At 49.9% G+C, this 21,625-nt stretch overlaps 1 protein-coding gene across 1 annotated transcript in view; it reads right to left on the minus strand.

Annotated features, from left to right (window-relative positions):
- Positions 1-316: 316 nt before the first annotated feature.
- LRRK1 (leucine-rich repeat kinase 1) overlaps positions 317-21,625 on the minus strand; it is a 78,523-nt gene continuing 57,214 nt past the window's right edge. Inside the window, exons 21-33 of the mRNA XM_010148424.1 lie at positions 21,137-21,300; positions 19,797-19,936; positions 17,665-17,914; positions 16,077-16,243; positions 14,775-14,972; positions 13,808-14,085; positions 13,493-13,687; positions 12,654-12,805; positions 10,972-11,089; positions 9,468-9,584; positions 2,991-3,826; positions 2,304-2,405; positions 317-533 (exon numbers count right to left, since the gene is read on the minus strand). Of these exons, the coding sequence (XP_010146726.1) occupies positions 350-533; positions 2,304-2,405; positions 2,991-3,826; positions 9,468-9,584; positions 10,972-11,089; positions 12,654-12,805; positions 13,493-13,687; positions 13,808-14,085; positions 14,775-14,972; positions 16,077-16,243; positions 17,665-17,914; positions 19,797-19,936; positions 21,137-21,300 (2,901 nt within the window). The 3' untranslated portion in view covers positions 317-349. The remainder of the gene's footprint in view (positions 534-2,303; positions 2,406-2,990; positions 3,827-9,467; positions 9,585-10,971; positions 11,090-12,653; positions 12,806-13,492; positions 13,688-13,807; positions 14,086-14,774; positions 14,973-16,076; positions 16,244-17,664; positions 17,915-19,796; positions 19,937-21,136; positions 21,301-21,625) is intronic.

Here is a 21,625-nt window from a genome sequence, read left to right on the forward strand (position 1 = left end):
CAGCAGCCAGGGCATGCGGAGGGTGAGGAAGGGATCTAAACCAGGGAGGAAGCAACTAGAAATAGAGGGGTGAGCGGAACCACAGCCACCTCCGCCTTCTGCTCGCTGCTGCAGGGCAGCGTGTGACGGAGCGAGAGCGGAGATGGCCCAGCTCCCGGGCTCCTCCCTGCCCTGCTCACACCCGTTTCCTCAGTCCCGAAAGCTCCGACGGAGCTCCAGCCGCGGGAATCCCGCGGTGCTCAGCAGCAGCAAACCAAATGCACGCTCCCCTCGTCCCCTCCCTCTCCGGGGCCGTGTTTCAGAGTCCGGGGACGCTTCCGTCAAGCTGGGGCTCCCAGCACCACGAGCACTACCTTCTTTTCCGCATGCAGGTTTCCAGCCTTCCCAGCTCTTCGTAGGTCTGGTAGAAAACGTCAAAGTCCCTGGCACTCCAGCCCCTCCAGACAGCCAGGCACAGGCACCACTCCATGTTTTCGTTCTGGAAGCAGCACACAACCGTGTCCTTCGCGATGAGAGCAGCATCCACCAGCGCCCTGGGAAAGGAGGACAGAGAAGGGCGTTGCAGTGGGCAGCAGCTCTAACACCGCCGCTCGCCCGGCACTGACTCCCGAGCTTTCCTTTCCAGCGACCCCATCTGGTTTTATAGGCTGCAAATCCTTGAGAGAGGAGAACGTAACAAAGAGAGGGATCAGCAACCGTGTTGCAGCGAAAGCAAACGGCTCGGTGACACGGGAGAAGAGTTTTGAAGGGGTTCGAGTGCCCGAACACGCAGGTGGGTGCTGAAGTCTGCCGTGACATTTTGAAGTTGCTGTTAATCTCCCGATTTGCTAAATCCACAGGCTCTTTTGCCGGCTGCCAGCTGGGCATTTTCAAAACATCCTGTGTCGTGCCACGGCTAGCTGGCTGCCCAGAGCCCAGCGCTGCCCACTCAGGGTACGAGCCCCGCGTCCGGACCATGGCATGGCCATGGCAACAGCCCCAGGACACGCAAGGTGTCGGCGTCCTGGCCAACAGCATCGCATCGCACGCGCTTTGTGGTGTCTCAACCAGCTACCTGGTCGGAGAGGAGCAGTTGAAGCTGGCCCTGCAGGCACCCCAGGGGGGTGGCCAGGCCGAGGGGACACTTGTGTCCTTGCTGGGCTCTTTCTACCACTCCAGTGGCAGGTGGGGGAAGTCCGGCCCCTAATTGCTTCCCCAGAAGGCCCCTGTATAGGGAAAGGCTCCTGGATGGGGAGCACTGGCACCAGGGGCTGTCCCTGGCAGCTGGGGCTTGTCACAGACTGTCCCTAAGGTGCCACCTCCCTACCCTGCTCTGCACTCAGAGGGGGCAGGAACCATCAGCTGGTCTTTGTGCTGCCGGCAACCCAGGACAAGCCAAGGGCCAACCTGCCTGCAGCAGGCTGCAGGGCCGAGCAGGACAGGTCTGAGGTGGCCGTGTCACTCGGCCTTAACTCCACAGGTAACGTGGGTCAAGCAAAATCCACCCAGGAGTACCTGGGAACAATCCAGGGAATACTCCGCTCTCGGCTAATGGATAAAGACACTCAGTTGGCAAGTGGAGGGAACGGTGGGAACACTTTCATCTCTTTTTTTGCATTTGCCTAGTGGTAATAAGTGATGGTTTATAATCCTCAGCGCTGCTTAACCTCCATTTGTTTGGACATAAATAGTACAATCCCAGACTGGCATTTAAGTGATCAGCAGGAAAAAACATCTCTCCAGCAGCTATTTATTTACTTGGACTCTCGTTTGCTGTACGAAGCATTTTAAATCAATGTATATAACCACTCTCCCCTGTGCCCCAGGAGCCTCCCCCCGGCCCGTCACTGCCAGCAGCACAAAGGGGCTCATTTAGAGCCAGAAAGTCAACCTGAACCACGTGAATGCAGCCACAGACAAGCGCTGCGCCCTGCATAAATACACCTCTTGTTCCTAAAGCAGAGCCTGAGCCTGCCAAACTCCAGCCATCTTCTGCCAGGTGCCCTCTGCGCACTGGGAGTCAGCACCAGGCAGGATCGGACCGATGTCTATCGCATTCTGCCTGTCTCCTTACAGGAGTACTCACCCTCTGTGGGTTTTGGGACCAGACCGTGGTCGTGGTGCCTTCCCCTCTGCCGTGCTCCCACAGCACACCCCCCGCTTCAATCTGCGACCGGCTCTGCGTCTCCTCCAGCTGGGAGCTTCTCGGGTGCTGCTGGATGCCCAGAGGAAGCTCCAAGAGCCCCTGGAGCCCGCAGAGCCACCCTCCACCACCCTTGCACCCCTGGAAACTGGTGTGACGGGCACTGCCCAGTCGGTCTCACCCATAGGGACCCAGCTCCCCAGCCTTCAGCACAGCAATCACTCTGCCCCGCTGGGTGCCGGATTCCTTCTCCAGGCCGATAACGATGATGTCTCCTCCTCTCCTAGAAGGGAAATGAGGGAGATGTCACGTACTCGGCAGCAGGGACTGCTGACAGGGAAGATCCACCCAGAGAGGACATCCATCCTCTCTGCCACATCCTGCAGTTACACGAACTTCTGCAGGGAAGGGGCACTGCCATGTCACCGAGGGGCATCCCGAATCCACCACAGGGAGAGCCAGATTCCCAGTGGTTTCCATCAGCTCAACAGGAAGCAACAGGACTTGCCAGAGGAGCCAGTGAGCAAGGAAACTGCTGGCTGCTCTTTGTTGCCTCAGTAGCTGGGGAAAGGGGGCTTCGAGTCTCACCACCCACCTTCTGCCCTGCTGAAATCAGTCCGGCACAACCTCAGACGTGGCCCTTCTGCTCAGCACCAGAGAGCTTTAAAAAGGGGTTGAAAATTGAGGTACCACTGTACTGGGAACAAAATTTCTTAATGGTAACTTGACTTTCTGGCCACGTGAATCATACCAGAAATGGAAAATCGCCGGAATTAGCCTGAGCTCATCTCACATTCAGCCCAGGAGGGATTCTGATGAAGCTGCTTTGGTATGTAAGCGTATCTTGCTAAGCTATGGATCCACTCACCTGGGGATCCATATGAGGTCTTTCACTGGGAGAATCTTGATGGCTTGGAGATGCTGCGTGTTGTCACCCGCAGGCATGGCATCGTGATCCAGGGAAGGCTTCAGCTCGTGAAATTTGTCAGACTCCTCAAAGTCTGTGGAGAGGGGTGCACTGGAGGAGCTCATGGGCGAGCTGGGTAGGCTGGAGGGGCAGCGGGTTATCCTGTTAGGAGGTGAGGAGGAGTAGGAAGACACGGAGCAATAATCCGTGAACGAGTCCTGGTGGTTTAGTATCTGGGTGCCGACCTCCGGGCTGTAGATAATGCTCATGTCCGCTAGCGGGTTGCTCTCCGTCGCTTTGTGGTTTCTGGGTGCCGTAGCCGGGATGGCTGCCGAAGGCTGCTGGATGGTGAACATGTCTCGGAGGGGGCTGCAGTCTCCGCAGAAGTAGCGCGCGCAGAGCTGGTAGGTGCTAACGTGGTACATCACCAGGAAGTTGGTTTGATCGTCCAGACACCACACCACCTCCTCGCCGTGACACTCGGAGTTGCAGGCGATGGACGTGATCACCGAGGGGGGGCTGAAGGGCTCCAGCCTCCTGCTGATCTCCATCGTGGCGCAGTCTATGATGAGGATGCCGGGGCCGTTGCTGTACCAGACCTCTGCTCCGCTGTTGGTGATCTCCATGGCCTTCACCGGGTACGGGTTCTGCCGTGGGTCGTCATCGGAAATGTCAAATTTGGACCTGTTAGCCGTGTGGGAGCACAGGTAGGAGCAGCTGTCCCCTGGGATGCCCTGGGACACGGAAAACACAGCTACAAGTCCATCCGACAAGCCGGCCAGCACCACGTAGGAGTTCTGCAAGAAAGAGACAGCAGATTCTGTACTTCTCTGCAATACAAGAGCTTTCAATCCCAGAGGCTCTGACTGCCGTTCACCAATCTGCAAGCAGACTGACCCCAAACCACTCAGTGATAACAGCAACATCAGGAGGCATTCCCTAGAAGCTGCCGCAGAGCCACACTCCTCTCACCCAGTATTACCTCTCTCCTTACTGGCAAGGGAGGACAGACGGACCTGGCAGCCTGCCACGAAGGTTAACAAATTCAATCTGGAGTACGTTCAGAGGCAGCCATCATGATCCCAGGAATTCAGCTGGAGAAACCCGGCACATTTCCAAAAGGGAGCAAAGCTATTGCTATCAGTGTAGGTAGGAGAGAAATGGAAGAAACACAGCAAAAACGGAAAGAGAGGGAGAGAACCCTCTCACAAACGAGCGGTGATTGCTCCACGTCCAACGTCGGCTGCTTCCACAGCACCACTCCTCCCAGGGACGTGCCCTGGGTCTGGGATCCCAGGCAGCTCACAGACATCCCAGCGGAGGGCACAGAAGCAGCAGCGGCTGAGGAAAGCGGCTGCCAAGTGCCACGAACAGTTCTGCAGGTAGTTAAAATCTGCCCCTAAGCATTCACTGTGCTGGCTGCGGGACCCAAGGCCGGCACTGCGCTCCAGAGCGGTGCTCTGCTGCCACGGACACCGTCACGACGGGAGCCGGGGAGAAGGCCACAGCTGGCCGGGTCTCCGACTCCTCCAGCTCATCACAGCAGTGCAGAATGCTGTTACACAGACTGGGAAATGGATCTCTTGGGAACGAAACTCCCCATGACCTTGGGTCTGTACCAGAGACTCCCCCATCTGTGAAGCAGATAAAACAATACCTGCCTCAAAGGCCTCTATTTTCTCCCTGCGGAGCAATAAATTCTAAAAAAAGACCCTTTGCCCAGGGCTTTCTCGCTGCTGTTACAATCGGCTGGACTAAGCAAAGCCCAGCGAACACAACCGGACAGAGCTCCACCCGCTGAACCGACACCACCTCACCCTCTGCAGCCCGGCCGTGGTGCCAAGCCCTGCCTCCCGCCGTGCCCGGGGCACCGGCGACATGGGACGGGGACTCAGCATCACCTTGCTGCTCACAAATCAAGGGAAAGCCTCTGCCCTTCCAGGGATCTTGGCTGTGCCAGCCCAGGAAGACAGTTCTGGTGGACGAAAAGCTGAACGTGAGCCAGCCGTGTGCGCTGGCAGCCCAGAAAGCCAACCGTATCCTGGGCTGTATCCAGAGAAGTGTGGCCAGCAGGTCGAGGGAGGGGATTCTCCCCCTGTACTCTGCTCTGGTGAGACCCCACCTGGAGTGCTGCGTCCAGCTGTGGAGCCCTCAACATCAGAAAGATACAGACTGGTTGGAGCGAGTCTAGAGGAGGCCACGGAGATGCTCAGAGGGCTGGAGCACCTCTGCTATGGGGACAGGCTGAGAGAGTTGGGCTTGTTCAGCCTGGAGAAGAGAAGGCTCTGGGGAGACCTTATAGCACCTTCCAGTGCCTGAAGGGGCTACAAGGAAGCTGGGGGGGACTTTTTACAAGGGCCTGTAGTGACAGGACAAGGGGTAACGGGTTTAAATTCAAAGCAGGGAGGTTTAGATTGGATATCAGGAAGAAATTCTGAATTTCTGAATTCTGAAGAAATTCTGCCTCACCGGGAAGTTCCGGTGAGGCACTGGGACAGGTTGCCCAGAGAAGCTGTGGATGCCCCATCCCTGGGGGTGTCCAAGGCCAGGCTGGATGAGGCTTGGAGCAACCTGGTCTAGTGGAAGGTGTCCCTGCCCATGGCAGGGGGGTTGGAACTAGATGGTCTTTAAGGTCCTTTCCAACACAAACCATTCTGTGATTCTATGATTCTCAGGCTGCTTAAACCCGTCGAGGCCAAAATCAGTACCCTGAGTTGCTCTCGGCTAGCCAGGGGCAGACCCTCGGGGTAAGTGTTAGTTCAGCTGACTGCACTGTTTGCAAGGCTCATTAAGAGTCTTGGACAGAAAGACACTCTCTGCATGCAAAGTATGAGTAAAACCATGAGTGTGCTGAGCTCAGATGACTAATGCAACTCACAGCAGAATTCTACTGTAATGGGAAAAACTAGGGAAGCAAGTGGAAAGTTGTGAAATGGGACTTGGACTTTAACTCAGTGCAGTCCCAATTCTCTACGCACTAATTAAAAGAAAGCCAAGTGACCTGCGGTGTCCAGTGCCACCTCCCCACTGCCATGTGGATCTGGTGCAAAGGCTCCTGGATGTGGGTTTGCTGGGGAGTTGCATCAGTAGGTTGGAAGGGGGCACGATGCCTTGCACAAGATGGGTTTTGGGTTACTTTTTCTTTGGAAAGGAGTTCAGTTGTTTAAACCAGAACAAAAGAAAGCAGAACAGCCCACATTTCTCTGGTGAAAATGGTCCAATTTCTTTCAGTCCAAAGGGCCCTGCAGAATAGGTATTTCTTACTAAAAATGGAAAATTTAAATTGAAATGGGAACATCTGAAATGTGGGTATGTCAACCCAAACCGCTCCCAGCATGACACGGGACACAAAGTCTTCAGAGTTCTCTATAACTGTGTCTCATTTGATTTGAAAATGCTGAATTATCCAAGCATAGTCTTCATAAAAAATATTTTGATTTCTTTGATTAGTGTCAGCTACTGCGGAAGAGAATCCAGATTCCCTTTGGGTTCCATAAGCCAACTTTCCCTGGCGCTGGGCAATCGGCACCGCAACGGGGCAGAGCTGCATCAGTGATCCCCACCCAGCTTTACTGGCGATACCGGCCCGGCCAGATTTTAGCCTGGCCGGAATACCACAATGGTGGGAGCAAATCTGGAAGGCATTTTATGCTTTGGGGCACTCATTACTCAGAGCCTTGGCAAATCAGGATCTGTTTCTATCCAACCACTGTTGTTATCTGTTTAGGGAACGAGGAGTAGGAACTCCAGGGCTGGGAAACGCCCTCAACCTGCCATCCTACGCCTGACCCACACCAACGAGTCACCCATTTCACAGAAGAGCACGGCAAAGGCCATGCACCCCTGGGTGCCGCCGACTCACCAGACTTCACAGCCAGACAAACCTCTCCAACTCGGGGTGTTCCACCAGCGACCAAAGGCAGGCAAGGGCTGCAGCCTCCAGAAACCTTAAGTAACTTTCTCAGAATTCATTTTCAACATTTGGGCTGCACCAAGAGCCAACAAAAACACGGAGCAACAAAACTGCATTTGAAGTCTCCGTCCTGCCAGAAGCCCCGCTGTGCCAGGGAGGCAGGCCTCGGCGCGGGGCTGTGACGGTAGGCGATGTGCAGGGGATGAGCTGGCTCCAGACGTCCTGTCCTCGCAGCTAAAGACAGAGCCGCCGGGATGGCTGCTGCGAGCAGGTTAAGGCAAAAATACAGCCCCCGACACCGCGGCCTCGGTCACCTCCTCCCCTCTTCCCCGCAGGGTCTGGCACTGCTGGCAGCGAACGCCGCGGCAGGCTGCAGCCTTTAAATGCAGCTTTTGTTTTCCTGTGTTCCAGGTTTTTGCAAGAGGCCAGACGCTTGCACCCATTCCGATTTCTCTCTCCCTCAACATCTCTTTGCAAGAGTGCTGCAAACCATTTCAGAAAGCAGCTCGTTTTGCTCTTTTTAACCTTTTTCTTTGCTTATTTGGGTTTTTGGGGTTTATTTTTTTGATAGGGAATTTACTGTAGGTTTTATTGTTTGCCAAAAACAATGACACTGGTGACGGAAAGCATGCAACAAAAAAGCTTGAATTGTACAAGACTTTTCCTTGGCGGGCGAGTTTTGGATTCTGGGCCCCTCTCTGCTGCTTTTAAATTTCCATGATGCTTCCTTTGGATGAGAAACCAAGTTTTGGAAACTATTTCTTTTGGATCAGTCTTCCCAAGGCAGTCGTAAAGAATTCCCCTTCCCAGCAACATCCCTCGGCAATTCTCTGCCTGCTAGTTACCTCACATCTCATCAGCTAAAGGCTTTCTTCCCAGGGAAACGCGAGCAATTCTCTTCACCGCCGGACAATAATGACAGTGATAACTCTGACAGAGCTCGCTGCGCCGTTCAGCCAGTTTGACAAGTGTAAGCTTTCCACTTAGCTGTGTTGGAAGAACTGGCTGTTTCGAAAACCGGCTTAGTGTCTCTTGCCAACCTGGTCTGCACATCCCTGTGGCTGCTGCTCGGGCTATTTCACTGCCAAACTCATTCATAGAAAGGAGAGAGGAAAAAGTAAGTCCAATAAACTAAGAAAGAGTGCGCCGAAGGGATGTGGATTTCTGGAAGGTTGGGTAGGGTCGGGGGAGGAAGGGAGGTGTCTAGACTCAATATTACTATTGTAGGGCCTGGCATTATTTATGACATTTTCTAGGCAAGCCACAAACTGAAAATAGAAACCAGGAGACATAAAGCCACTCGTAACCCCTGAGGAATGGCTTTGCAAGCTGCATGACAGTGGAAAAGCTGAAAGTGAAAGACTCGTTCGACTGTCCTGGACAAAACCTCAGGCAGCATGAAAAAGAAATTTGCCCTACGCATCAGAAATGAAACTCCACGGCGGAGAAAAGCTGCAGGTTTGGGAGCCAAAGAAAGCCGACAGATGCTGGCTCCCGGCGGGTGAAATGTATTCCTGTGCCAGCATCCATGCCCTACTTTAGTCCGGCTTACACCATGTTTGGAAGTGAAGCAGTACACCTTACACTAACCAACTGCCTCGGATTCACTTCGCAGTGACGCAGCAGCCTGAGCAAACGAGCCAGAAATGGACAATAACGCAGGATGGGCCCGTGGTATAAACCAGCTCCGCCGTTGCTCCGAGAGCAGCTCCGTATCGAGCTTTTTACACATATACCACCAGTCTGCTGGCATTTGCAAAAGCTGCACAGCTACCAATAATGTTGGAGCATAATTATATGTTTTTACTTGAGGTGGCTGTAAGCAAACCGGAGGTAATTTAGCCCAAAACCAGTTTTTATACATCTCCCAAGACTCACCCACAATAGGCAGTCATGTCGGATTGCTCCTGCTGGTAACTGGATGTTAGCAACTCCAGAACTAGACTGTGCAGAACTTTTGTTATTAGCCAGAAGAGGCACTTCTTGGACTGCCTGTGTTATCTCAGCGTTCTCATTCAAAACCCAAAAGAAGCGTGGCTGAGCCTAGGTAACATTTAAAGGTGACTGTGCATACTAGTGACAGCGTGCACATGCACCAGGAGAAGAACGGATACCAGAGCCAGGATACACCCAAGTCCTGCATTAGCAGTTAACAAACCTCTATTCTAATTATTGCTTCATGTCCCCTCTACTTTGCTTGATCAGCCTAAACCCTGACTTCCAGTGATGTGGAAACACAGCTGGAAAACTTCCTTGTGGAGGAATTTGATCTATTTTGACTGTTTTCCCAGCAGGCTCGGAAGTGCCAGCTTCAGTCCCCTGACTCAGGTTCTTGCCCACACCTCTGTCTTCTGGCAGAGGCACAAAGACCTGGAAACCTTCTCCTCCTGCTGCCAAATCGTTCCTGGGCACTGCAAAGGCCTTCAATACTGGCTAGGGACAAGCCATGCAAATGCTGGCAGCTTGGCCCAGAAGCAGACGGCTTAATCTCACTAATGCCCCTTTTCCCTTAGGTTCCTCCTTACCTTTCTGACAAGAGGCATTACTAGAAAGCAGCTCACAGTAGCAGGGGTGTCTAAACCCTTCTGCGGAGTCTTGAGAGGGCACATGCCCTGCAACCCGTACACAGAAATCTTCTGGTCCTGTGAAAGAGCACATAAAAATCAATAAATTTCAATCATCTTCCATGTTTTTCGTATTTTGATACCTGAACAAGATCAAATTGGTGCCAAACCCACTTTTTTAACTTGTATTTTTCCATATCCAAAGCCTGGATTTCTCTTTGTTTTCCCTGGAGAGCATTTGCTTTGTCTGCAGGTAGAAAGCAGGTACTGCCTTCCCCAGAAAGAGCTGTGGGCAGTGTGTGCACCTAGCCAAAAGCCACCAAAATCACCACTGTAGGGACTTTATCACTTCTAAAAGTTGCATTTGACAACAACAAAAAACTTGGGGTTTTTTTTTGGTTTAAATTTTTAAAAAATCTTCAAAAAAATATATTAAAGGGTTTTTGGGGTTGCCCCCTGCAACCCCAACAAATCCCAAACGCGTCAGGACAATGAAACGCTGCATGTTGTTTTGGATTAATCTGACAGTTCAAGCAAAGCTTTCACACTGTATGTGGAACTACACCTCGCACATCTCCTACGTCTCCCAAATTGACGTAGAGAGCCGGTCTGGGGAACAGCAAGACGTTTCCTTTTGATCAAAAAAACGGGATATAAAATGCTTTAAGATTTCCAAATGGTAATTTTTCTATACTTCTTGTTGTGAAAAAATAGGAATATTTGAACTTTACCTCAATATGGGAACAGAATAAGTAAAAATATCTTGTTTTCCTACAGAGGAAAACAGATCTGTACTCTCACTCAGCTCCAGCATCATCCTAGGGCGGAGTGACTTAACCAACACAAATTACTTGTTCAGCCATCGTGGGCTTTTTTGCCCCACTCTGAAACACTGAATTTCGGGAACATTTCAATTTGCGCCTGCTGTTATTTATTTTTGTTAGTTTTGTGTCAAACGATCATGCCAGGACCGGCTGACACCACAGCCCCTTGTGATGGGTGGATGCGGGCTCTGAGGGAAAAATCAGCCATGCTCTCTCCCTCTTATCTCTCAGCTGCAGTTTTCCCCAGTCAACACAAAATTTGGGTACCCGTTTCCCACCAAGTTTCAAGTCCCACGGGCCTCTTTCAAACCCCACCCTTCACAGCATGGTTCTTTCACTGCTTCCCTTTATCGCGTACAGATAAGGACATTTCCCAGACCAAACCCTGGGTATGGATAGGCTACAATCCGGAGAGTTTCGCCTTGGAAAGCCGAGGTTCCCACGGTCGCTCTGAACACCGGATTTTGACCCAGGTATCAGCTAATAGGGAGAAACAACACACCCGGAGACAGCAAAGTCACGCTGCTCATCCGAGACGCCCGTTGTCTCAAACACTCTTCGCTTTGCTAATTTCACAGGCTCTTTCACTCTCCTAACGAGGCCCTGCTAGAACAGGGCACTGAAGCACGGGCAGCGCTCACCTCGGTGGCAGCCCAGAGGGCATTCTGAAATTTCAGCTGGCAGCACAGCTTCATCCCTGGGCAGCTCATCCTCTCCACCTCTATGACTCCTTTCTCCGGGTTCACCACCGTGTAGTTCCTGAAAGGAGCAAACAACAGTTTCCTACAGCCACCCCTCGGCCTGCAAACTGCTACACGATGGTACTCGGTGCTTTGGCCGAGCCATAGCATGAGTGTCCAGATGTGGATGATGCTGTAGGGATCTACACCCCTCCAAATAATCGTGGTGAAGGAAGAGAAATACTGATGTGCCAAGGCTCCTCCTCAGGGGGCAGATAGGGAATTGCTTCTGTGAAGATTTAAACTCAGCTCTCCGACTGCGCGGAAATGGATTAGGAGAATTTACGTGGTCTGTTACTACAATTCAGCTGCGAGACAAACAGCTCCAGCTGAACGGCAGTAATTAACAGCTGGGAGGTCTTAGCCCATCTTGCCCATTAGGTTCTCCAGAGAATATGTGCTCGTTCTCCAAGTTCACTGCCTCGGTATTATCCGGCTTCATCCCTTATTCTAGTGCATAAACAGAAGGGTGCTATTCTTCCAAATAAGAGCAAAGATCTGTAACCTGATAAAATCATTTATAAATACGGCTAATTAATATTTTTGTAACTAGAAGGATTTTGTTTGTTTGGGGTTTGGAGAAGTTTATTGGGTTTGGGTGTTTGAACGGTAACTGGATATTCAAAACCACATCTGTGAGCCCCAGATGTTTTACCAACTGTGGCACAAGCAATTACACAGCCCAAAATGTGTCACATAGAAGTAATTTGTTATTCAGCAGTCTCCAGCAAGTGGATTGTCCAAGCAGATTCACTCAGATATATTGCTGTGAATATCTGGACAACATCCATGTATTCAAAATACATCTGCGAGTCCCATGTGTTTCACCAGTTTTAGCAGGAATAGTTCTGCACTGAACGACTGACCAGGCACCACAAATAGCGAAGCAACTAGCTCACGAACAAATCACGTACCTTCCCCATTAGGTTAATGCTTACAAATAATGAACACGTTAATACAAATTTCAGATCAGTTTGTGAATGTTCCCCAATAATCTGGGGCTATAAAAATCAGTGACATCCATAAAAATAAACCTAACCAGCCATGGGTCACAAGGGGCTGAGGAAAATGCCATCATCTCAGTCACAATTTAATAACATTTAAGGCACATGCCTATTCGGCATAGCACATTTTACTGGAAGTATACACTTGGATGCACACACAGCTTCAGGCATGTGGTTAACTCCCGACGATTTCAATAGGATTTAAGCATGTGCTTAATTGCTTTGCAGAACAGCGATGGAACTGCAGTCTCAATTAGGAAAGGTTTAGTGTTAAATGGCCTCATTAGGAGAGGCAGAACACGTCTGTTCTCATGTGCAAATGCTTCATCCTGTGTGTGTGAATCATTACACTGCCGTAATCTTCTCCTCATATTAACTGAAGCAGAGTTAAGCTCATTAAATATTCTTTATAAAGCAACCACTGTTCCCAATTAAAAGAGTTTGGGAAAACAGTGTTCACCGTATCCTTGGCATTCACCCAAATTCACTTTCACCTTCTCTACCTCCCTCCCAGAGGCATAAGTGAAGACGCTGAAGGATTTTCACTTAAAAAGAAATTACTAATATGAGCTGCCTCACCTGGTCTCTTCCTTCCCATCCCAGAACACCACAGTGTACTCCTGTCCTTGGGAGCAGAAGAAGGAAGATTGCTTCCCACAGGATAGCAGGTACATAAACGTTGCAAAAGTAGGATCTTTCATCTGTCCTACCACAGAAATGGCCAGTGGACGCTGGGGGGGGGAAGGAAGACAGAAAGACACATGTCACACAAGATGGTTGGAGATCCAGATGAAATAAAAGAATCATAATAACCATTATTTATCACAGATGGAGTGGCAAAACTTAGGTCTTCTTTAATAAATTCTGCTACTTTCTTAAATCTGCACCAAACTGCCCTTATAAATCCCACCTCATTGCTTCTTAGCATCCTCCATATCCCAGACACTGAAGCCAAACACTTTCTGTACTTCCATTCTTTGGGCTGTGATTCTCTTACACGTTTTATTGATGAATTTTTTCAGGTTTACAAATTCTGGAAGCTGACCCACTGTCACAACCGTTTGTGAGTCAAGCTGACCTTGGAAGGACAGCAGCTCTGAAACACCAATTTGTAATTAATGGAAAAACGTAATGCAGCATAATCCTTTTCTCGTACTTCGAGCCCTTTTCTGAATTCCTTGTAGTTACACTCACAGCACGATACTGTAGCTGTTCCTAGAGATTATGGGTAACGTCCTGCCCTGGTGAACTCAACAGCCTATTGATGTCAAGGGACCTTCATGTCACCACAGATGTCTAAGGCCACCAATTTGCCATCATTTCATTCATAAAACTCTCATTTAAGCCAACAGAAGAGGGCTGCCAGATCCCTGTGGCTGCAAGATCAGAAAACACTAGTCGTGAGGGTTCTTTGGTACCTTTTCTGGCTTAGTGTCCCAACACTCCATCATGAGTGCCTGCATCCGATAGAGCTGCACCTCTTCCGGCTGCCCAAGAACAGGACGGATCCCTTTTGACAGCTTCTTGGCAATCTGGAGCTGGTGTTGTCCCAGCACAGGCCGCTGACCAGAGAGCAGCTCATACAGGACCATCCCATACGAGAACATGTCGACCTAGAGCCGGCAGCAGAGAGATGAAAACCAAGGGTGGGTGGAGAGGAGGGCAAGGAAGGCTGTGGTGGGAAAGCTAGTGCTGGACACCGTGCACGGAGAGGGGAATTCAACCATGGATACCTTCTCATCGTAGACTATGCGCGGTCTGATCTCCGGAGCTTGGTAGCCCGGCGTGCCTTCCACGCCAAGCGCACCCTCATGGAACGACTGCCGGGAGATTCCGTAGTCAGAGAGTTTGATATTGACGTGCTCTTTGACGTCCAGGGACCACACCAAAATATTGTCCGACTTCAGGTCACAGAAGATGATGTTCTTCTTGTGCAGGTAGGCAAGGCCTGTTACGATCTGATAGGCTATTTTGTGTGTCAGCATGTGCCCCAGCGGCACAAAGGAAGACCCTGGCACAAAGGAAGAGCCTGTCTTCAGTTCTTGTAATTGCAATAACTGCTTTCTCCCCTCTCCCCTTTTTCTTTCTCTTTTACAATCCAGAGCCGTAACTAACAGCCTTTTAAAACATCACTCAGTGCCACGATTTGAAACAGCACCGTTCGTGTTACTACACACGTCCGACAGTTCTATTAGAACTGTCTTTTTTAAACCTTTTCACTTCTAGACCCCTAAATCTTCTGGTGAAAATTACTGTTTGACTGAAAGTTGAGACAAAGCCAAGGTGCCAAGAGGGTCAGATGGCCTCAACCTATCCTGGAATTAGTGTCGTTCATTTGACAGTGACAGAAGCACAGATAATTATGAGGGAAGTCCAGATAATTATGAGAGTGCCAGACATCCATCTGCAGGGGGAAGACGACAGCATTACCCAAGCAGCACGGAAGGGAGATGCACTTCTTACTCATTTGCAGAGAAATTGAAAATCCAGGTCTTCAAAGCAGTTTTGAAAATCCGGAGCATCAATTTTTACTAGTTTCCCAAAGGCCCAGTTTAAGAGCGATTCCATCCCTCCCACTTCCCCCAGTCTGGAAAAACCCCCCCTCTGGAAAATCATGCAGTAATTTAAATGTTGTTGACCATTTGTCACTACTGTGACTCGGGGTGTGAGCTCTCCCAGGAGGGAGACCCTGTTTTTTACCTTTGGAGTTTTCAGACAAGACAGTGGTGAGGCTGCCCAGAGGGGCCAGCTCGAGGGCAAAGCAGAGAGGATGGATGCTGATGCCGATGAGGGAGACGATGCAGGGGTGCTGCAGCGAGTGGAGCATGCTGGCCTCCTGGCGAAACTCAGAGAAGTTCTTCATGGCGTCCATGGCTCTCAGGTGTTTCAGCATGGTATCTGGCAAGACACACAACCCCCTTCTCACTTCCCGGCTGAGGAGCCAAGTGAGAAACTCTTTGGAAGGTGCTAAGCACTCAGCAAAAGCTGCAGGAGGAAGGCAGCTTAGGGGGTTATGCCAACAGCAGGGCTTGAAGTTGCATCCTCACGTTGATGCCCGTACAGATATCGGCCATAAGAGGATACATACGGCTGCCTGAGGAAGCAAGTGCTCCCTTGGTCCTCTAACACCAACCTCGAGTGTGTCTGGCACACGCTATTCTCATGTATCACCTGGAGGATTTTGGAAAACACCTGCTGTGCTTTTTAAAGCAGGGTCTGCCTGGGTGTGGATGTCACACTGCAGACCCTTTGGAGGAAAGAGTCTTCCCTACTCTCTCCTGGCTGCTCTCATGGAAGAGGGACCTTTCCCAGTCACTGTCCTTCTGCCACAGGACACCATAGGCTGCTCGGGTCTGGTCTTTCCAAAGGTTATTTGTCACTGGGAGCGCAGCCAGCCTCCTCCACAGCTCAGGGGTTCACTGCATCCTTCCCTGACAAAAATGAGGAAAGTGAGGCCCTTTCCTCTGCCCACGGACTGAGGGTCTGCTGGCAAACCTGTGCTCGACAGCCAGCTCGTGCAGTGCGAGAGCCTGTCCCTGCCTGCAGCAGCTGGCAGGCTGACAAGGATTTCCACCCTGCTTTCTGTAGCTGCTGGCACAGACGGAGTAAAAGACCTAGGCAAAGGTGGAAACCCACAGATCCTTAGTGAAAACCCATGCAAATCCACACTTCTCGCTGGCAAACAGCTTGGGAGCAGGAGACGAAATCTTGCCTCCCACTCCAGTCACGGGCTCTGCCTCGGCACCCTGTGAGTCCACCCACTGTCCTGCAGGAGAGAAACTGCCTGCAGTGCCTACGATCTTCATCGCCCCAAGTGCTTTCATGAAGGACTCCCTAAGATGCATCCTCATCCTCCATGGAAGCACACGAATTCTGCTATATCCTTCAGAGCTGTATTTAAACAGGTGCTGCCAGCACTTGGGAGAGCAAAGGCTCTTTGGTCTTAGCTTGGGATCACAGACTGCATGAGCTGATTCCCGACACCCATTCTGTGTACCGTACCTGCAGCTGAAGTAGGAGAACCCTTGCATTTTTTAATCTGAAATCTCTTCACAGCCACTGGTTTTCCTTGGTATCGTGCCCGATATATAACGGTCCCACTTCCACCCTGGCCAAGAACGTTGTTTTCATTTTCACTGCATTCCAGTTTGCTATTTTCCAGGAACAGTCTGCCAAAAAAGAGATTCTGTCTTTTAATTAAAAAGTTTCAAAGACATGGTAAATTCAAGGTTTTAATGTGATTTCCATTTTCACAAATCCCTAATAGGTTCTTATCTACTGAGAGGACTGAATCACCTTAACTACCTCGGTCATCTCAAGTTGCTCTACACTGGCTTGTGTTGTAAAACCAGTTGATCGCAGAAAAAAGGAACTTGGGAAAATAAGCAAAAAAGGCTTTTTAGTAATTTATCCCACAAGGATCAAACAGATCTGGAAAGCACATAAGCTCCTTTTCCAAGCAGATGACACAGGTACAGATATTTGTACCGTTGATCTGTATTAACAATTTTTTTTTTTTGCTTCATTTACCTCCTGTTCCTCTTTTCTCCGCTGGGGCAGGACAGGATGTTTATGAACAGCCCCACACTCTGAAACCTGATTATTCAAATCAGCTTACTGTTCCCAGGCTGCAATTCATCATTTCCCCACTCTTCCAGAGACTACTTTTACAGCTGTTCACACTTCCAACATCTCCACTCGCCTTGCGCCCGTCAAATAAATCTCTAGGAGATAGCACTGCGAGGGCTGTCGTGACGAGCTGATGGGGTGTTTGCCCAGGAAAATGACCCCAAGAAAGGAAGAGGGGCCAGTGGGAGCACAGAAGGCTCCATCAGCAGCCAACAGGATGCAGGTCTCATGGTTCTTCACTGGGCACAGAGGGTCTCAGAGAGTGTGAGCCGGAAGAGAGGTCGGTCTCCCGTCCTGCCTGCTGTCAGGAGGTCTCTTTTCTACACACCAAATAATAAGGGGTATAAGACTGAACCCATCTGGGGATGCAGTTAAGCAGCTTAAAGGTTTGGCTTTACTTACCCTGCTGTGGGTAGGGAAGAGCTGTTTCAGCTGTTCAGGACTACCACACTACTACTACAACACAGCCAACAGCACTCACGGCGCAGGAGCCTCGACTCCATGTGAATTCTCTAGCAGTGTGTGCGCAAATTCACTCACCTACAGGCTCCTCAAAGCTAGAGGCGATTTCAGTGCCAACCCTGTGACGCAACAGCACTTCCTTTTGGTTTTGCCATAAAATCTCCCTTCTGGGATCCCAGAAAGACTCCCAGTTAGTGAAAGCTCTGTCCAGAGCACCAGGCCAGCTGCGGCTTTAAAAAGGGGCTTTCACATTGCACCACAGTGATCTCAAAGGACCTGCCAACGTGATGACTTCGGTCAGCACGCAGCGATTGTCTAAGCAAGTGTGCTGACCACCCAGGGTGCAGTTTAGGATGAACTGCCAGAGCAGGGATTGAGAGCGGATGAATTTGTTTCCTGTGGTCAGTATGTTCCTTTAACAGAAATGGCTTAGGGAAAAAATCCAACCCAATTACGTAGGTACACTGAAAGTTAACCAAAGGCTATCAAATAACATTACCTGGCAGGAAAATCGGTCATGAAAAGCTCCGGGACCAGCTCTTGGAGAGAAACGGGGATGTCAGGGTGGTTCGGACATGTGATGTAGTCCAGTTCAATGGCAGTCAGGACGCAGTCCTCCATGTTGAAGTACTGCGCGTCCTCCGCCTTCTCACCACTCTCGTTCTCCTCCGCCCTGGAAGCTGCACAGATGTGGCAGGGCACATACTGCTCCATCAGCAACGTGCCATCACTCTCCGTGGCTGTGAGTGCTTCAAAGGAAGCGAGCAAACAGAAAACATCATAACCCACATGAACAGAAAGAGCAATCCTCTCAGCACATTCGAATGTCTACAGCCACCACCTGGATCCGCTGGCTGAGAAGGGTGACAGTGGAATACGAAAATAGCTTGTTGCAAAGTATAAACAGATAGCAGAGACAGTACCGAGGGGACAGATGACATAACAGCCACTCTGCTTGGGTCACAGGCAACGCACAGGCTTGCAAAGAAAATCTATTCATAGAATGGTTTGGGTTGGAAGGGACCTAAAAGATCACCAAGTTCCACCCCCCCTGCCATGGGCAGGGACCCCTTCCATAGCCCAGGTTGCTCCAAGCCTCATCCAGCCTGGTCTTGGACACTCCCAGGGATGGGGCATCCACAACATCTCTGGGCAACCTGGCCCAGTGCCTCACCACCCTCTCCATGAAGAATTTCTTCCTGATATCTAATCTAAACCTCCCCACTTTCACTTTAAACACGTTACCCCTTGTCGTGTCACTACAGGCCCTTGTAAAAAGTCCCCCCCAGCTTCCTTGTAGCCCCTTCAGGCACTGGAAGGCTGCAATAAGGGCTACCCGGAGCCTTCTCCAGGCTGAACAAGCCCAACTCTCTCAGCCTTTCCTTATAGGAGAGGTGCTCCAGCCAGGACCAGTAGAAGTTAAAAGTATATGAACAAAGCACTGAAGAGAGTGTCCTGCTTGCTGGGCGTCTCCGTGTGAACTGTGTCTGCTAAAGGGCATGACCGTGCTGCCGAAGAACAGCAGCTGTGAGGCTGCCCAAGACCCAACCACATCTGCTTTGCAAGCTGCCAGATGGCTTCAGGCGGAGGATAGGCATGGGAACGGGAATCAGAGTGGACCGGGAGGCTCGGCTCGCTGCACTCAGGTGAGGAACAAGCACTCACCTGCAGCACCCAAGCTGGGAGCACGGGCACTGTGGGCTCCCTCACGGCAATGTTTTCAGCCCCTGCGGGGGAATCATGGATCTTACCAAGGCTAAACCTTTGGGAGGTTCACACCTCTCCCACTAACTACAGAGGGATTTTGTGGTGACAGGTTCCATTAAATCACTACAATTAGGCAGGGTGAATACAGACCCTTGCCTTTGATGTGATTACTCTTCTCAAGCTTCAGTGATTATCATTATTTTAATCCAAAGGCAAGTAAGATCTTCTTTTACCTTCGTAACATGTAGAACAGGCATATGTGAGAGCATAAAAGAGCCTCCAAATAAAGAGATTTTGGCACTGTTTTCTAGACCAGTGCAGGACAACAAGGAACACTTCAGATTTTGTTTTGGTTTTAAACAAAGTGTATTGGGGTTGCAAACAGCCCGCTGGGTAACAGCAGGATCTGTGCTGATCACAGGAAAAACCACCACAGGAGTCAAGGAAGTTACCTTGGCTCAAAGTCCTTGGTATCGCATTCACTCATGCCTCTCACATCACAATTTTATAAATCACAGGGTGTTAGAAATGGTGGGCAAATGCTGATTCCCTGCTGATGGCAAAACGAGTTCTGCCACCAAGGGACAGCACCAAGCAGTTTGTGCCAAATCCTGTCCCTGCTATGAGCACTGAAAGGGTCCCTTGAACTCCTACAGACGCAGGTCCTGTTTGACCTGTAACGTTTCACCTAAGCTTGCTGTGAGCAACGGACTGAAAGACACAACGTCTAGCCCAAAATTCTTGCTGGCAAGGAATCCTGATCTGTCTGCAGGTTATCAGCTTTTCTCAGACTTTACTGGCTGGAGACTGTCAGAGCCTGAAGGGTCTTCAATTAACACACAATGTGCATCTGGAGAGCTCTGTCAAAGAACCTTCTGTTGAAAAGACATAATGCTGCACAGAAAATTACAGCAGTTCTCTTACCAGGAAACCACTGGTCTATCAAAGAGTTGACATGATCTGTGATGAACGCCATCGCTGAAAAGTCTCTCGCTTCTGACTGGCAAATGATTTTAATTCCACCACTTTTTTTCTTTTTCCAGTTCACATCAGAAGACTCGACGCTGTGAGAAAGCCAAAGGAGAGCCGCATGAAGCTTTTGTGAGGTACCAGTGTCAACAAACTTTCCTTCTCACAGGAAACCTGAGTTACATAATAACATGTAGTTCCTAAGTAATCAAAATAAAAAGCAATCGAGCTTTGAGGATGATTTTCAATCCAGCCTACTCTGCAAATGACTTTCAGAAGAGAATTCTTGCCCAGAAATGCTGGTTGCTCACAACGGGTCAATGCTACTGAAGGTCAGACCCAGGGAAAACTCTGGCCTAAGTGAACTATGACAAAGAGTTTTGACAGAAATGCCCCACTCAGACTGATGGAAGGTTAAGAGTGTTAAAAACTGGTAAAAAAACTCCAGTGGCCTAATAATAACAATGATGATGATGATAATTCAACTTCCACAAACTGTTTGGAAAAGTTCTCCTTGCAAAGAGCCGAGTTCTGAAACTCCCTGACGTACATGTGGAGTTAAGAGTACGACCACCACAATGGTCCAGAAATAAGTATTCCAGCCTGTGATTTGCAATATCTGGGTCCAAGTGTCTACTCAGAAGCTGACCTCAGGAAAGTCACTGTGCCCTTCTGGTCTCCCACCATGCAACAGCACCAATGGTTCCTCCTGGTCTTGCCAGGGACTGGAGGAGCAAATGTATGTGCAGATAGTACAGAGGTGAAAGTGGCCACCTACTCTCTACATTTGTGGAAGAACATGGATGGCAGGTTTCCTCCAGCCTTGTGGCCAGCAGGCACTCTTGCCCTGGCCAGCTTTAACCAGCTGTCCATAGTCCCTGCTGCATGCAGTCTACGAGCACATCCATTGATCTGGATTGCTGCCACACAGCGGTGAAGTTTCAGGATTCAGCAGAAAACTCACTGATGCAAGGAAATCTTTGCATGTGAAAACGCATGTTTTTACCCTGGCAGAGAGTTCTGCTCTGAATATTGCTTTCTCTTTTCAGGCCTTTTTAAATCTGCGGTTGCAATAACACGTAAGGTTGACACATTCGGAACAGCCAAACAATCGGTTGTTCATCAGTGCTGTCACCAGTTGTTACCCGATGAGTTATGTGTACTCAAGAGCCTCCTCTTCTACTGATGAGTGAGCATACAGCATGAGTCAGGCCCATTCGTCTCCATTCAGGTGATGTGTTTCGTACACCCTATTAGTCCCCTGTCACGCATGCTGCATTATGAACACAAATTACCTAAGATAGCCTCCATCAAAGGTAACGAACAGACCTTCCTGCCAGTAAACAGTGTGAGTCCTTTTGACTCGGAACGTGCTGCAGCGGTTTCTTTGGGTGCCCGTGAAGCTGTAGATGGTCACCTTTTTGTTTCTCGTCTTGGTGTTCTTCTTGTTTTCAAAAAGCTGGAACAAACAGAAAAGCATAAAAACCATGAAATTACTGAAGTTTTTTTGTAAGAATGTTGTTTCAGTCGAGCAATAAGGTCACTTCTGGTTTTGGCCTTCTCAGGTGCCATCATACCTTTTCCATTAAAGTGCGACTTGTGCTCATAAAAATTTTTTGCGATGGAATGAAACTACATGCGGTAAAAGTTGTTTTTGCAGCAATGGAAATATTTTTCACGTCACTCAAAAAGAAACAATTTCCTATCAGTGAAAAAAGTAATTCTATAGCTGTGACATTTGTTATCTAAATTCTGCATTTGCAAAAGTCTTATGAAGAAGAGCT

The sequence above is a fragment of the Eurypyga helias genome, unplaced genomic scaffold (assembly GCF_000690775.1).
Source record: "Eurypyga helias isolate BGI_N326 unplaced genomic scaffold, ASM69077v1 scaffold4763, whole genome shotgun sequence".
Taxonomy (NCBI): Eukaryota; Metazoa; Chordata; class Aves; order Eurypygiformes; family Eurypygidae; genus Eurypyga; species Eurypyga helias.